Consider the following 14,848-nt stretch of genomic DNA (forward strand, 5'->3'; position numbering starts at 1 on the left):
AACTGTGTTAATCCGCAGACATGAATTGAATAAATTGTCTTCAGGGGCACTTGCGCTGTAAAATGCAACCTTGTCATTTGGAAACCCACCATAAACTGGGCACAATCCATTTGAAGCTTTTAAGGAAAGGCAAGCTTCATCAGTGTCCCACTGAGCAAGACCTGTTGCTATCTAACCCATGGAATACTGCATGGTACAGTGTCTCGTAAATCAAACTTTGAACTCTTTTCTCCTCGTCTAATCACTCACTTTGCATGCAAGGACCTGTTAAAGAACAGCTGTGTCCACTCTCAACCTCTTTCTCCTACTCTTATATGCACATATATGCACACACACACACACAATTACTGGCTGTCTCACTGTAACATCCTAACGTGACACTGTGGAATAGCAGAGGAGAATCTCTTCTTCATGCCAGCCACATAAATCTAAGAATGCCTCGGCTCTCTCCTGTTCTACCTCCTTCCCGCTCTCTGGTGCGCTGCAGCCTTCAAACACTTGACTGGAATTTACAGAGACACATGAATTAACTCAATGCCGTTTTACACCACTTCCATTATCCCATTTTTCCACTTGGTCATGATGATGGGAGAGGGAAGCGGCCGAAAACAAGCGCAGCTGTTTTTCATGGTCTCATCAAGGCACCAGTGTTTAGAGGGTTTTTAAGGGTTTTAGGCCTCCCGTCTGTCTCCTTCCCAGGTAGGAGCACTGGATGACATGAACGGGAGCACTGCCAAGAGAGGCGAGCGAGTACACACACACACGCACGCATGCACACACGCAGGCACAGACAGACTCTGCCCTCAGGATTCCTTCTCATTTAATCCAGTGGAAGTGAGGCACATGGTCAGATGGAAGGATGGCTGGAGGGAGGAATTGGAGGAAAGATAGGTGGAATTTGCTGTGCAATGTAGCTTATCATTTCCACTTGACTTATCACCAGGAAACTTTCCAGTGGTGGAATAAATAGTCCGTATGCAGCTGTTCATCCAGGTTCCTCTGCTCCCCTCCCTCTGTCTTTCATCCTTTCATTTTCTCCCTCTGTTTCATGTAGCTCATCCTTCTGCTTCTCCCTCAGTCCTTTCTATCTTTTGCTCTTCCTCCACCCTTTAGTGTAATCAACCCCCCCCCCCCCTCGTAATCACAGAAAGCTGTCTCTGATCACCCAGTCAGGGCCAGAGCCGGGCCTTGCCTGGCTCTCTGCACGGGGAGACCTGGTCTTCATTATCGATTGTTCTCCATCCCCAGGTCCCTCTCTTCTCCTGCCTTGAAAACCCATTTTACCCCCAACATACAGCCCACTCTGGTGTGACGGTAAAGGATTTATTACCTATATTCAGAAACTCCGCTGACTTGAATGAGCATTGCTAAAGGTACAGCCCGCTATAACTCCGATACTTAACCTACATGTAACTTTTACTTGATATGGGGCACCAATCATGACTTAAAAAGTCTTCTGTTTGAATGCTTTTGGATTCATCCTTGCCACATATTTCATAAGTTCACTGTGCTATATATCTGTATTCTGCTGGTTGCAAACAAATTAGTCATATTTGTATTTAATTAGGAAAACAGAACTCCCAGATCTCCAAACGTCATGATTAGCAAAATGTTATGATCTTGTTAAATCAGACTAACTTCATTTACTGAAGTTGTTAGCAAAAAAACAAGAAAAAGGTAATTCCATTTATTATTTTCAAGTTGCAACAACTTTATAAAAAAAGTAAATACAGCTCTAATACAAGTAAACTTAACAAAGAGATATAAAGTAAACATAAATTAAGGTTAACAGTTACATTTACTTTAATTTTTCAAGGTAACTGGTTTTCAAAATTATTTTAGATAAGATCAACTCATCAGATGTTACAGTGTACTTTGTTAAATGACAGCAAGATGGAGTGTATCTGAAATGGCTGATTTAAACTTAGTAACAACTTTCCATAGAGAAGCGTGGGAAGGGTGGGGGCCACAGCATCTGCACAGCTTCCCCCCTGGCTTTATTCAGCAACTGATGGAGCACATTTTTACTGCAGTGGAGCCATGCCAAAAGATGAATCTAATAAAATCACATCACAGCATTATACGGCCTCAAGTGGAGTACATCTGTCATTTTCCTATGTTTGGTTGTTTCTCTGGAGCTGACATGGGACTGTGTGCGAAATAGCCTTCACAGTAGTGTTCAGTGTGGTTTCACTATCCAGGCGAAAACAGCATAAAAAGAGTAAACTAAAACCTAACAGCAGGAAAAAAAAAAACTATTTACATGCCATGACAGACGTAAACGTTTTATAGACTAAGCTGCAAAATCCTATTTGTATGGATTAAGATGGAACAAAGCACAATGATAAAGACTCCCAACCATACACACTGTTGCACCTCTTAAACACTATAAAGTGAAATGAATACAGTCTTATGTCATGCTGCATGCAAATTGTGTCTATTTTGCTTTAGGAGGGCAAGGAAAGACTGCATAGATTTTTTTCTAATTAAAAAATAATGAAAAATTATATTATAAATATCAATAATTGAAAAAGTGGTGGCACTTTCATCACCAAACAGGGGGAGTCAAAAGAGGGCTTTTCCAGCAGTGACATTCTCACACACCAGTGTTTTTATTGGGAACACCTTGGCTTCAACCGTAAGACTAACAGCTATTTTAAGCTGGAGACCGTCAGTGGAAGGCCTGTGCAAGGAGCGGGCATCAAGCCTAGAGGTTGAGAGGTGGTGTTGGTGTTCGCATACCTTTAAAGAACAGGACTTAATGTGAACAGGCTGGGGGGAATCATAGACTGGCCCTTCTCAGGTGTCAGCCTCTATTAGTGCTGGAGAAAGTGGGAGATCAAGGTCTGACAGAGGCACGTACACACACGTATATATCTCCGCAAAGTGGCGGGGCAGATCAAATATGCTTATTACCCAGGTTACTGTGCCTTTTTGGCGAGGTCATGCATGACGCCGTCCCCACTTTGAACCTGGTGTTGGGCAGATGTGTGTGTGTGTGTGTGTGTGTGTGTGTGTGTGTGTGTGTGTGTGTGTGTGTGTGTGTGTGTGTGTGTGTGTGTGTGTGTGTGTGTGCACCCGCCGCAAACATTGTTTTCATTCCCACTCCACCTTTGATTTCTCTAGCCGACTTTTACGCTTGACTCTTGACAGCAGAAGGCCTGTGTCAGACACAGGTGGCAATGTGTCCAATTACACAGGGTCTGTGTGTGAAGGGTATGTCTGTGTTTGTAAGGGCCAGTCATTTTTCTGGAAGGGGTATCTGTAGAATCCCACTGTCACAAAAAAAAGAGTAAGGCCAGTGACACGCGCCTCAGATACCATCTGACTCGAATTAGAGCGGTTTTGGACGGTTCGGAGGGGCACCGGCTTGTATACAGTAACTGACAACTTTTCTGCGAACTCATAGCTTGACGGGAACCAGGGACACAAGAGAGTAATGGTTCCAATTTGTTCTAGCTAATCTATCACCTGTTGCTTCTTTCGTCTCCAAGTGGTAGCAGTTACGTCTCTGGACTCGCTCACTGACCCTCTCAAAGACTCGAACTGAGTAGGGAAGATGAGAGAGAGGGAGAGCGAAAGAAAGTGTTTGTGCTGTGTTTTGCTGGTCAATCACTGCACATATTGGAAAAAAGAAAACCCATCCCGGCCTTTTATATGTATGTGTTTGCTGGTCAAGCCTTGAACCCTCCTGGTTTACAAATGTGGCTTCCTGTATGTATCTGCATTAGCAGTGTTTATATGTGTATGTGTGTTTGTGTGTGATGAGCGGCTGCTGAGTGAGGGTCAGTGCTGAAACACCATCCAGTTTACAGTACACATGTTACAAGTGTTTCCCACTCGGCATCCTTGGGAGGGCAGCTTTGATTGGTCTTGCAGAATAAATGCTGCTGAAATTGCGAGCATATTGTTGTAAACACACAGCGAGACGTGGCCTCGTGGCGGTCTGCTCTCCGTTTGCGCCTCGTTGAAGTAAATCAAATGTGAAGCGCTGTCGAATCAAAGTCAAGCTGCCAGACATGATACATACACATCGCAACACACGCAGCGACAGACAGTTATAAAGACTTGCACATGCAAATAAACCATCTGTGAAGACACAATGGGATTGATAAATAAAATGCTGGAGGAGCCTTTTCTTCCTAATCCTGTCTTCATCGATCTTTTGTTTATCCTTGCACCTTTTGTTTCATGTTCAATTTAGGTGAATCCAAACAATTAAACTTAATTGACCAGAGGCATCATACCATGTCTCAGCAGATCCAGACATTTACTGAGCCTTCTAATAAATGATGCTGATGCTTCAGTGCAGACTGTCTAAAAGAATTCAGGACTTGAATCACATGACTTGGACTCGAGTCAGACTTGAGTCACAACTTTGACGACAAAATAAAAAAAAGACTTGTAACTTAACACCAATCACTCGTGACTTCACTTGGACTTGAGCCTTTTGGCTTGAAAAAAATTGATACCTTCCCCCAAAACCTAAGATTTAAAACTGAAAATAATATCAAAAGTGTGCAACAAAGCAACAAATTTCCCATAATATACCGATTCAACTTACTTGCTGTTCACTCCCTGCAAGTTCAAACTTATTTCCCAATATTCACTTTGTTTAAACCATTTAAACAGCAGAGGAGAACCATGATGACCTAACATCACATGATTGAGTGTCAGTTGGAAAAAAATTATATCAGAGACAATTTCATTTGCAAACTAAAACTACACAGTAGTCTGCAAAATACAAATTGCAGTATGCAAAACATGTGGGTTAAAAGTTACAGACAGACACACAACAACCTCAACCTTCACTCGACATTTGAAGATGCACAGTTACAACAGCAAGTCAAGGCTAATATGACCATAGCGGGTGCTTGGCTTCTTTATCACTGTTGTTAAAATGGCATTATGTTTAGAGAAAAGTGCAGGAGGACTTTTTGGACTCAAAACTCAACATTTAAGACTTGAGACTTGCCTTGAGACTTTTCACTCTGGACTTGGGACTTGCCCGTCTTGAATTGGGATTTGAGTGCAAAGAATTGAGACTTACTTGGGACTTGCAAAACAATGACTTGGTCCCACCTCTGCTGTCAACTTTTCCACAAAGGTCAGCATCCCTAATTCCCCAGATCTTTGTAACTTCTTCCTTTGCTCCTCCATTCCTGAAGAGGATGATAATCTCCACCAGAGAGTCATCTAACCAAACAACTCACAGTTGTGTTTTGTGTGTGTGTCCGTGTGTGTGTGCGTGTGCGTGGGTGCGTGTGTGTGTGCGTGAAGGGGTGAGGGCGAACCAGTAGCATGTGTGGTCAATTCTAGATATTTCCAGCACAGCCTGACCTGGGGCAACCTCACACTGAGCCTGGATCCTGTCTGAGTCATTTGGGAGGGTGTTGTTTATATGTATGTGTGTGTGTGTGTGTGTGTGTGTGTGTGTGTGTGTGTGTGTGTGTGTGTGTGTGTGTGTGTGTGTGTGTGTGTGTGTACAAAGCATGAATGTGAATGATTATGATTGAAGTTATCCTACTGAGATGAGGATGGCTCTGCTCTTTAGTAGTTCAAGGGAAACACCTGACTGTAATTGTACAATGTCGACATCTGGGCTTAAACTAAACACTAGAATCAGATGGAGCTGCAGCATAATGTAATAGAGATATGACAGGCGGTTACCCTGTTCAGTGAAACATCCTTAGTTAACAAATCAGAAAAAATTGTAAAATCACACTGAACATTATGTAGTTTCGAATCAGTAAATATACCAAGTGAACCTAAATTTATTTAAATATTAATACAACCTTTGGAAATAATACTTCATCTACTTTCTTGCTGCTTTCCAAAGGGAGATCAGAGGTCAGTTCAGTATTTGTTGAAGGAAAGTTTCTCTTTGCTCATTACATTAAGCTGCCTCTCACTGCATCCCCATCACACAGGATTCATATTTACCATATAAGCTCAAAACCTGACTGAAATACTGATGTAATTCATGCCTCATGGAAAGGTCATGCACGCTGTAATTTGACTGCTGGCGCCATCTGGAATGAGCAGAGGGGTAGATGGACATTGGTGCTGTGCGCCTCTATTGTGTGATTGCAGCAGTGTACAGAGGGCCGCATTGTGTTGTGTGATTCCAGGTGGACGGAGAAGCTGAGGGCTTTTCCGCTGACAGCAGGAAGGGATGGGTGTGGGCGGGGGGGCTATGTGCTTCCCCGAACCGTCATCAATAACACCTACGGCTCAGCCTGGAGCTCCTTTTTGTATACATGCACGGTGTGTGTTCATGCATGTGGAAGAAAGACAGACTATATGTCAAAGTATGTCGTCTGTGTGTGTGTGTGTGTGTGTGTGTGTGCATCTGCAGCATCTGGCCTACTGGGTTCAGGGAGCTGAACTCTGGAGGATGTCCTGCGCCTACACACACTCTCCATGAAACCCTCACAGGGATAACAAGGTTGCACACACTCATACGCTCAAAAGCCCACTCACACTTTTATTCATTGCTGTACTATTTGTGTAGGATGTCAGCCACACCCTTGGGTCAACATCTTAAGCTTAAAGCTGCTCATATGGATATCATATCAGTCTAAAAATAGACAACCAAACCCTGTGAAGAGCAGATCCACAGGAGCTTGACATTAAACACACACACACACACACACACACAAACACACACACACACACACACACACACACACACACACACACACACACACACACACACACACACACACACACAAACACACAAAAAAAATCCACAGGAGCTTGTAGTCTGCTGTTCAAAGTGAGTGTAAGTAATATCAGTGGACTACTGCAGGAAACATATGCAATGTCATATAGACTACTCATCATCTGCACACACAGCAGAAAAGTAGATTTTTGTGTTTGCGTCTGGTATGCGTTTGATCAGTGTGTATGCGTGCGCTCTTCTTGCTGCTTCACAGCAGTGGACATTTCCCCCAAACGGGATTAAATGTGAGACGGATGCCTTAAAATAGTAAATGAGCGTGTTAGCGTGAGTATACAGAAGTTGCATACACTGAACAATGTGGGGTTTTTTGTGTGTGTGTGTGTGTATGCGTGTGTGTGTGTGTTTGCGTGTATGATCCTCACCGGGCCCATTGAGGAAATCTTTGATCTGGAAGCAGAGCAGAGGGGGAGGGATGCCCGTTTTACTGTCTACCTCTCCTGCTACCGTCTGCAGCCAAAACACATTGTAGTCCAGAGACTCTGGCAGAGTTTTTCCTGGGTCTGGGTGAAAGATTAAGAGATTAAGGAAAAGAGAAAATGAGCAAAAAGGGGCAGAATGGGAGAAAACAGGCCAGACAAGAAATTGCATGAACATATTTGACTATAAATTTTTTTTTTTATATTTAATGGTCTGAAAGTCTTCCTTTGTTGGATTAATGCACTTTTAACATGGTCTTTATTTCCATCATAATATCCAAATCCTACCCTTTACTCTAACAAGATCCCTTTAGTACCTCTCCCCGACATTAATGCTCTCTCTTACCTAGGCACTTGTAGTCAGAAGCCACTCCTCTTAAGGCCACGTCAAACACGGAAACCTCCATCCTCTGCTTGCGGTGGTGGCAGCTGAGCAGAGCAGAGGGTTGCATCACCTGGATGTACAGGAGGGGTTCCAGCACCTGGTCCCCAGCCCCTCTTCTCCCTGGCTGCCTCACTATGGTCACACCTAATGCTTGGCGAGCTGAAGAGCGGCTGGGGGTTGGCAGGCCACCCAGGGATAGCAGGCTGCCTTTCAGCAGAGGAGAGGCTGGCTGCGAGTTGTTGCTGTTGAGGATGTCCTCAGCAGTCAGGCCAGCGAGGGAACCCTGGGCAGCTGGAGCGGGGTCTGGAGTGGGGGAGGTTGAGGTCGGAGGAGACTCGGGCAGGATCTCAGGCTGGTTGAGGGCGCTCTTTCCCACCTAAAGTAGATGCAGAAAGCTTATCTAGGTTCAGGTTACTCTATTTGTACCATTAGGCAGATTTGGTTTGCAGTATAAAGTGCAAGGCATCTAATTAACACAGTGTCAGACACCACAAACAAAATACAGGATAAAACATGACAAGAAGATAAAAGAAAAAACAATTAAAAATGCCCCAGTGCTAATCAAAATGTTAAATATGTAATAAATACCAATAAAACAAATAAACAATAATAAATAAATAATAAATAAACAAAACTACAAAACCAAACCTTAAAGTTAGTACTGTGTCAAGCCTGACTTTTTGCAGAGTTCACTGCAACTATTTAAGGCACTGATTCAATAAGATGCTTGAAACATTACTAAGTTTTGGACCATCACAACTTGCCAGCATCTTGCAGTTTACACAAATCCTGTTGATCCACCCACATACATCCACTGTTTCACTTTTCATAATAACAAGTTTTACCACATAAAATGTCCACTCAGTGTGAATCTGAGCAAACATTATCTCGAAAAACTTCAGAGCTCCTAATGCCTGTGACAACGATGTGTTTGTTTTTCTATTTTGTGTGGGACAGTGTTGAGCTGGTGCCCAGAAGTGTTTCACTTACATATCAGCCAGATCACATTACCAGACTGAGTGTAAAGAGCAGCTTTTTATATACATCATACATTTAAAGTCTTTAGTCTGCTAGATGGGCAGTGACAGATTAAATGGAGTACACTAAAGGTACCGTACAAATCCACCTTACAGTATAAAACACGTCATTATGTTGGATTAAATTCAGCTAAATGTCTTTGGACAGTCTGGAATTGCTCCTCATTAACCACATTAGGCAATGCCAAATTTTAAAGTTGATTTGAAATTGTGTAATATTGATCCTTTGTGCTTACACACCACTACAATCCTCACATAAATGACACATATTGCTATTGTGCATGGTTTGAAAAATTATACACAGATGGACCATTGACAAATCCAGGAACTGAGTCATGAGAGTGCCTCCGTGTCACAGGCTTTTTGTTTACCTTATCCCCCGGCTCCTTCTTCTCGGGCGTGCTGGGGGTGTCCGATGATGAGGGAAGGGTCTTCGGGGGGCAGGAGCAAGCGTAGGTCATGACAGACAGCCTACTTGCTGTGAGAAAGATGTCGAAAGGGATGAAACTGAGGTTCTTGGTGATGGTGGACTTGTGGGAGGGCCTGGCAATGCAGTGGTGGCTGGCGCCGCTCTGCTGCTCTATTTGGACAATGCGAATGCGAGCGCTGTCGCTGCCGAAGCCGCTGTCCGGCCCGGTCCCGCTGTGACGTGAGGAGGAGTCGACGCCCGCTGCAGGGTCTCGACTGCCACGCTTCTGCTCCTGTCGACGCACCTGTACAAACAAACAGAGAGGTGAGGCTGCGGTCCCACTGATGCTGAAGTCTACATCACAGCTATTCAGACCGGCACAAAAGCTTTTCTTTGCCCCCTGTATCTGATATGACTTTTCTTGGTATATAAGCAAACTGAGGTTTTCAACAACAATAGTAAAATTTTTAAAAAAGAAGGTAAAAATGTGTAACTCATACCTAATGTTTGCGCTCTTTAGCAGTGGCTGTAGTTGCAAGGATTAGTTGACTAACTAACTGGTCAATCCACAGAAAATTAATCTTTCCATATTTTGATAGACAAATAGTTACTTAATCTTTTTTTTTTTAGCAAAAAGTCAAACATTTTGTGGTTTCATGCTTCATAAATGTGAGAATCTGATGCTTTTCCTTGTCCATTAAATAGTAGTATATAGTATATAATAGTATAATTTTTAGACTGTTGGTTGGATGAAAAATAATACTTTTTTAAGACGTCACCTTGGGCTCTGGGGAATAGAGTGGTGCAGCAATGAGTCCTAAAACCTGGAAATGAGTTAGCATTTCAGCAGTCACAGTTCCCTTGTCTCGCAGTCAGTGGGTTTTTAAAGGGTTTTTGGTGAGATGCCTGAAATAAGGTGGCAAACACAAGCTGAAGATTGTCTTCACAAGCTTTCACATTTTGTTATATAATATAAAATACATTAGTAAATCCCCCGCTTGTGAAGTTTGAAGCTTTTATGTGTCTTAAAAAAGGCGGTTGCAAACAAGTTGCTATATGAATCTACAGAACATCATCACACTGAACACAGCTTTACATGTTTGTTGCTACCTTGGTGATGTTCGCTTACAGCCTAACATTAGCTTTGTTCTTTAGGTGATAGTAATCATGCTTAAAACATTGTTGTTCACTTGCTGAACAAAACATGTAAGTATCATAAAAGCTCACTTTTTGCATTAATAGAGAATCCAATGGAAGATAAAGATAAACTTTATTGTCTGTCCCAATCAGTGACAGAAATGAACCTTTGACAAGGCTCCAACAATAAATACAACACATTATTTAACACACTTAAGACACATTCAGACTCACGAAGTACAGACATAAAAGCAGCATCAGATAAAGATTTCCATCGGCTCTTTGATGAAAGAACCAGAGCGATGCTAACTTTTGCGTCGGTGTACAAAAAAAGCTGCACCCTATTGCACGGGGCAGGTTTCACAATTTTCTGAGATTTAGTTACGAAACAGTTTATAGATTAATCAAGAAAATAACGAGTAGATTAAACCATAATACATAAAAAATAATTTCACTGTTTCCTAACATACAACCGAAACCAACTACCACATGAACATGATGCTACCTCAAACAACAGTTGATCTCAGATCTCAGTAAAAGACGTTTTCCAATGGTTGACACCAAACTGGAAAAACTACAAACAATATCATTCCCAGATAAATTTGGAGTCACAAACCCACACACACACACACACACGCACACACACACACACACACACACACACACACACACACACACACACACACACAGCTGCTACCTGTGTAACTCCACAAACACCCTTAAACATGTGCAACAGCTTTATAAATGTGACTTGAAACATGAGAATTCAATTTGCATTAAAACAAACTGCATTATCTCAAACCAAACCAAGATGCTGCATTTGAATCGCAGAGATGGATCAGACCATCAAATAAAACTGGATGAGAGCACTTTTTTCTTTATTTTTTTTTTTTTTTTTGCAAAAGTTTGTTTCTTGTTTGGATCCTGACTTTACAAGAGGACACAAACCAAATAACTCGCTTGATTGAAACCATGGACAAATTGACCAAAGGAGGAGAGCATCATATAGCCACAGAGACATTAAAGACATTCCCTGGGACTTTTCCCTGATGTCTTAAAATCATTTTGCACTTCTTGCAATATTGGAAATGTCTTTTAAGAAGGGCCTCACCCCGGCAAATCACATCGTTTCGTGCAGTGACTGTGGTATTGTGTCTAAAGCAGCCGAGATTTTATACTTGGCTCCAACTAACGGATGTCGGGAGAGTTCCAGCCGTTGTGGCAATAAAAAGCTTTCAGTGACAGATGATATAAATCAATGTGAGTAGGTTGCTGGGCTTCAAGCGACACTGAAAACAGGCATCTTTATTCTGCTACCAAAGCGTGCCATCTTCAAAACTATAAAGAAGCCGCCCCTTGATCCCAGGGGACGTAAACGAGACAAACATGTAAAACTAAATGCTACCTATCAAATAATAAATAACTCGACATGTTTATGTAGAAATGACACGTGTGGACAAAAACAAGCTGGGATAAACAGAAGCGTTTACTTTACAAAAATTTTTCCAAGTGAATGGAAAATTTTTTTGTAGAACTTCAAACCACCCGCACAAAAGAACTCCCTTTTCTTTCAAACAGCGGAACTGAGACCGCCAGAAACTAAAAATATCGTCAAAGAGAAGGGTCCATGTAAATATGTAAAACAGATTTCAGCTTATTTAAGCAACACATCATATAGAGTCAAACACTCCTCCTATGGCTGCAGGTTTGTCAGGTGCATCACAAAGAGACCTAGGTCTCTTAATCATCATTTCTTATAAATGCTACCTTATTATTTAGGTCTTTGATGGTTCCCTTTCATGTCAATGGGTACAAAATCAGTTTCATTTAGCTACTGCTGTCTTATTAAAACATAATTGTGATAAATTGAAAATACCGAGGACCTATGGAATGAGTTTTCAAAAGACCTGAGGTATGTCCTATCCTATCCCACCCTCCTGTGCTCCAACCTGCACATGGTTGCTATTACAGCATGTACTCTCAGCTGCCCCCTCTCTCTCGCTCTACATCGCTCCCTCCCACCCGCTCCATGAGAATTTTAAATGTATATTATTGCTGTGGCGGAGATAGTGTTTCAAGACCTCCAGGCAAATACTAAACCCACTGGCAGCACATTAGACAGAATACTTGACTTATTAGATATTTCCTATTCTAAACAGTGTCATCAAAGGCTAAGAACAAGAGCCTTATAAAACGCCGCGGCATGCCTGCCCGCCTGCCTGTTCTGTTCTGTTCGTCCAGGCTCATGTGTGGGGCTTCTATAGGATCGGCCCTGCCAGATCCTGCTCCTTTCACTGGCTTAATGAGGACAGGATGTGTGCACTTCTTTTCTGTAGAAATGTAAGATTTTCCAAGCAATGGAGGGGGGAGAGAAAGCAGAAAAAGGGCCTCGACTTGTCTCCATGTGTGTTGTGTTAAGCGGGTGAAACTTGTATTGAGGTAAAGAGGTATTTGAAAAGGTATTCAGCAGAGGCAAAAATGTCCACTCCGAGGAGCGCCCCGCGTTGGAAGGGGACAAATAAGCTGCACGGCAGCTGGGAAAGAGCGAGCGCCAGGAGAAACTGCCAGATACTCTTTACGCTTCTCTGTCTCTCTTCCCAAGCTAAGGCTGTACACATGCATTTACAATTATAGCAAATACCCCGTCTTCTCTTTAACCACCACTACTAAGAGAGTGCCCCCTAAGCAAATTCTTGGTCTATATTTAGATGTGCTTACAAGTGGAATAACGGATAATCGGGAACACAATTGGGGGCGCAGAGGAAAAGAGACAATGAGAAAAAAACACCACAGCAGTTCATATAGTTTGAATCAATGCGTGCAATCTGTGCATTCAAAAACATGCACACATAAACACACATGATGTCAGTTGCTTTCCCAGGGTTTGATCTCTATACTTTTAAAACACTTTAATGGATTCCTTCCTTTGTTTCTGGGCTTACTTGTATTATTCATAAACTGAAAGAGAACAGGTATACACAAAAAAAAACATAAACCTATGACTCTGAAGTCTATATGCTTTAACCTTTTGCCAATTTATTCATTGACAGAGGGCAATAAATTCATAATACAAACATGCACCGGAGCTGCAGGCCAGCTCCCAGCTGAAATCCCCTTTTCCAACCATTACTTTCTATTATATTATATAATGGCTGCACTGAAGCGCTGTTTCCAGATCCCAATACAATCTTTCTCTGGACTTAGTTGATCACGATCATGCGACTTCTCACACACACACACACACACACACACACACACACACACACCCTCTCCCCAACCCCCACCGGCCAATCATGAGGTCATCCCCTCAGAGTCTCAAGGCAGAACATTCTGGAAAATGGAGGATAATCCCCAAAGTGTGAAACCATGAGTCTCCCAAGTGCCAATCATATCAGAGTGCATCTGTACGACTTCTGACCCCTATTTCTGTCAGTGTAACTCAGAACAGCTTGGCTAGAGGAAGGCTAATATGCGGAAGCAAATGTCACATCATCCAAAATGCCACCCGTTTACAGTGTTGGCCGGCGAGCCCAATATGACAACATAACTTTTACATCTGAATAGCACATATGCAGCTGATTGTTTCCAGATGAATGAAAAGTAGGTTGCAATTCAGGTTCAGAGATCAGGGAATATGAAAATGTGGATGTTTTTAGATGGTAGAAGAAGTCGACAGGAAGGGGTATAATAAATAAAGCCAAAGTAACAAAGGTGACTATTATTCCTTTCAAAAGGCTCTGTTTAACAGCCACATGTCCTCAGTGAAGTCTGAAGCCAGTCCAATTATATAATAAAAGCCTCAATAGTGCCCAAGTTTACTTCAGGGACATGAAAAGCACCCAAAAAAGGGAGGCAAAAAAAGCACTGAAAAAGACTATAAAAATATATGATCACTGTATTTTAAGGACACAAGAGACAGAAAAAAAGACGTTATGAAATAAAAAAATAGTGGTAAGAGTGGTATTAATGAACTGAAGTCCAAGTACAAAATGTCACTAAAAACACATTATGAACAGGGCATCCACATGCTAAATAAGTTAAATGTCCGTTGATGACATAACCAGAGTGCTGGTGAATGGAAAGGTTGATTGAGTGACATCACAAGGAAGTGACAACAGTGCTAATTGTGGGAGAGGGTCAAGGCAGCGGTATAAAAAGAACTTGAACGTTAGTGTTGAGTGAAATAGGTCAGCAACTTGACATCATTAGAGAATTACAGAGTTGTTCTTAGAAAACCTTGAAGTAAGTGGAGACAGAGTTGTCACAGAGAGCCAGAAACAGATTGCAGATGAATTTTTAAAGGTCCAGTGCGTAGGATTTAGGGGGCTATATTAGTGGAAATTGAATATAAAACATTAAATATGTTCTCTTTAGTGTAGAATCAAGTGAAAATAAGAAGTTGTATTTTTGTTAAACTAGAACAAGCCATTTATATTTACATAGGGTGTGGGTTCTCATTCATGAAGAACACCATGTTGCACCACCACATTTTGCAGGTAGCCCAGAATGATAAACAAAACACAGGCTCCAGACCACAATCCAGGCAGAGCCATTAGTGTTTTTGCATCGGCCACCATAGTTAGAAGTCAATCTGCAACAAGCAGTGTTGGAGATACACTGAGTTGTAACTTGAAACAGCTTTATTCAGTGTTCTTTCCAGTTTAAATCACTGGGTCTGTTTGTTTTGGAGAGGAAGAGATCTCTGTGGATAATTTGGCT

The 14,848-nt window shown here is 42.1% G+C and overlaps 1 protein-coding gene across 4 annotated transcripts in view; it reads right to left on the minus strand.

Moving 5' to 3' along the window:
* The window catches only part of vps13b (vacuolar protein sorting 13 homolog B), a 392,967-nt gene that overhangs the window by 129,299 nt on the left and 248,820 nt on the right, over nucleotides 1-14,848 (minus strand). For all 4 annotated transcript variants that reach the window (XM_042490601.2, XM_042490600.2, XM_042490605.2 and 1 more), the window contains exons 35-37: nucleotides 8,955-9,296; nucleotides 7,508-7,922; nucleotides 7,108-7,245 (exon numbers count right to left, since the gene is read on the minus strand). In XM_042490601.2, the coding sequence (XP_042346535.2) occupies nucleotides 7,108-7,245; nucleotides 7,508-7,922; nucleotides 8,955-9,296 (895 nt within the window). The remainder of the gene's footprint in view (nucleotides 1-7,107; nucleotides 7,246-7,507; nucleotides 7,923-8,954; nucleotides 9,297-14,848) is intronic.

This window comes from Plectropomus leopardus, chromosome 11 (genome assembly GCF_026936395.1).
Source record: "Plectropomus leopardus strain MGB_pleo_1.0 chromosome 11, ASM2693639v1, whole genome shotgun sequence".
Taxonomy (NCBI): Eukaryota; Metazoa; Chordata; class Actinopteri; order Perciformes; family Serranidae; genus Plectropomus; species Plectropomus leopardus.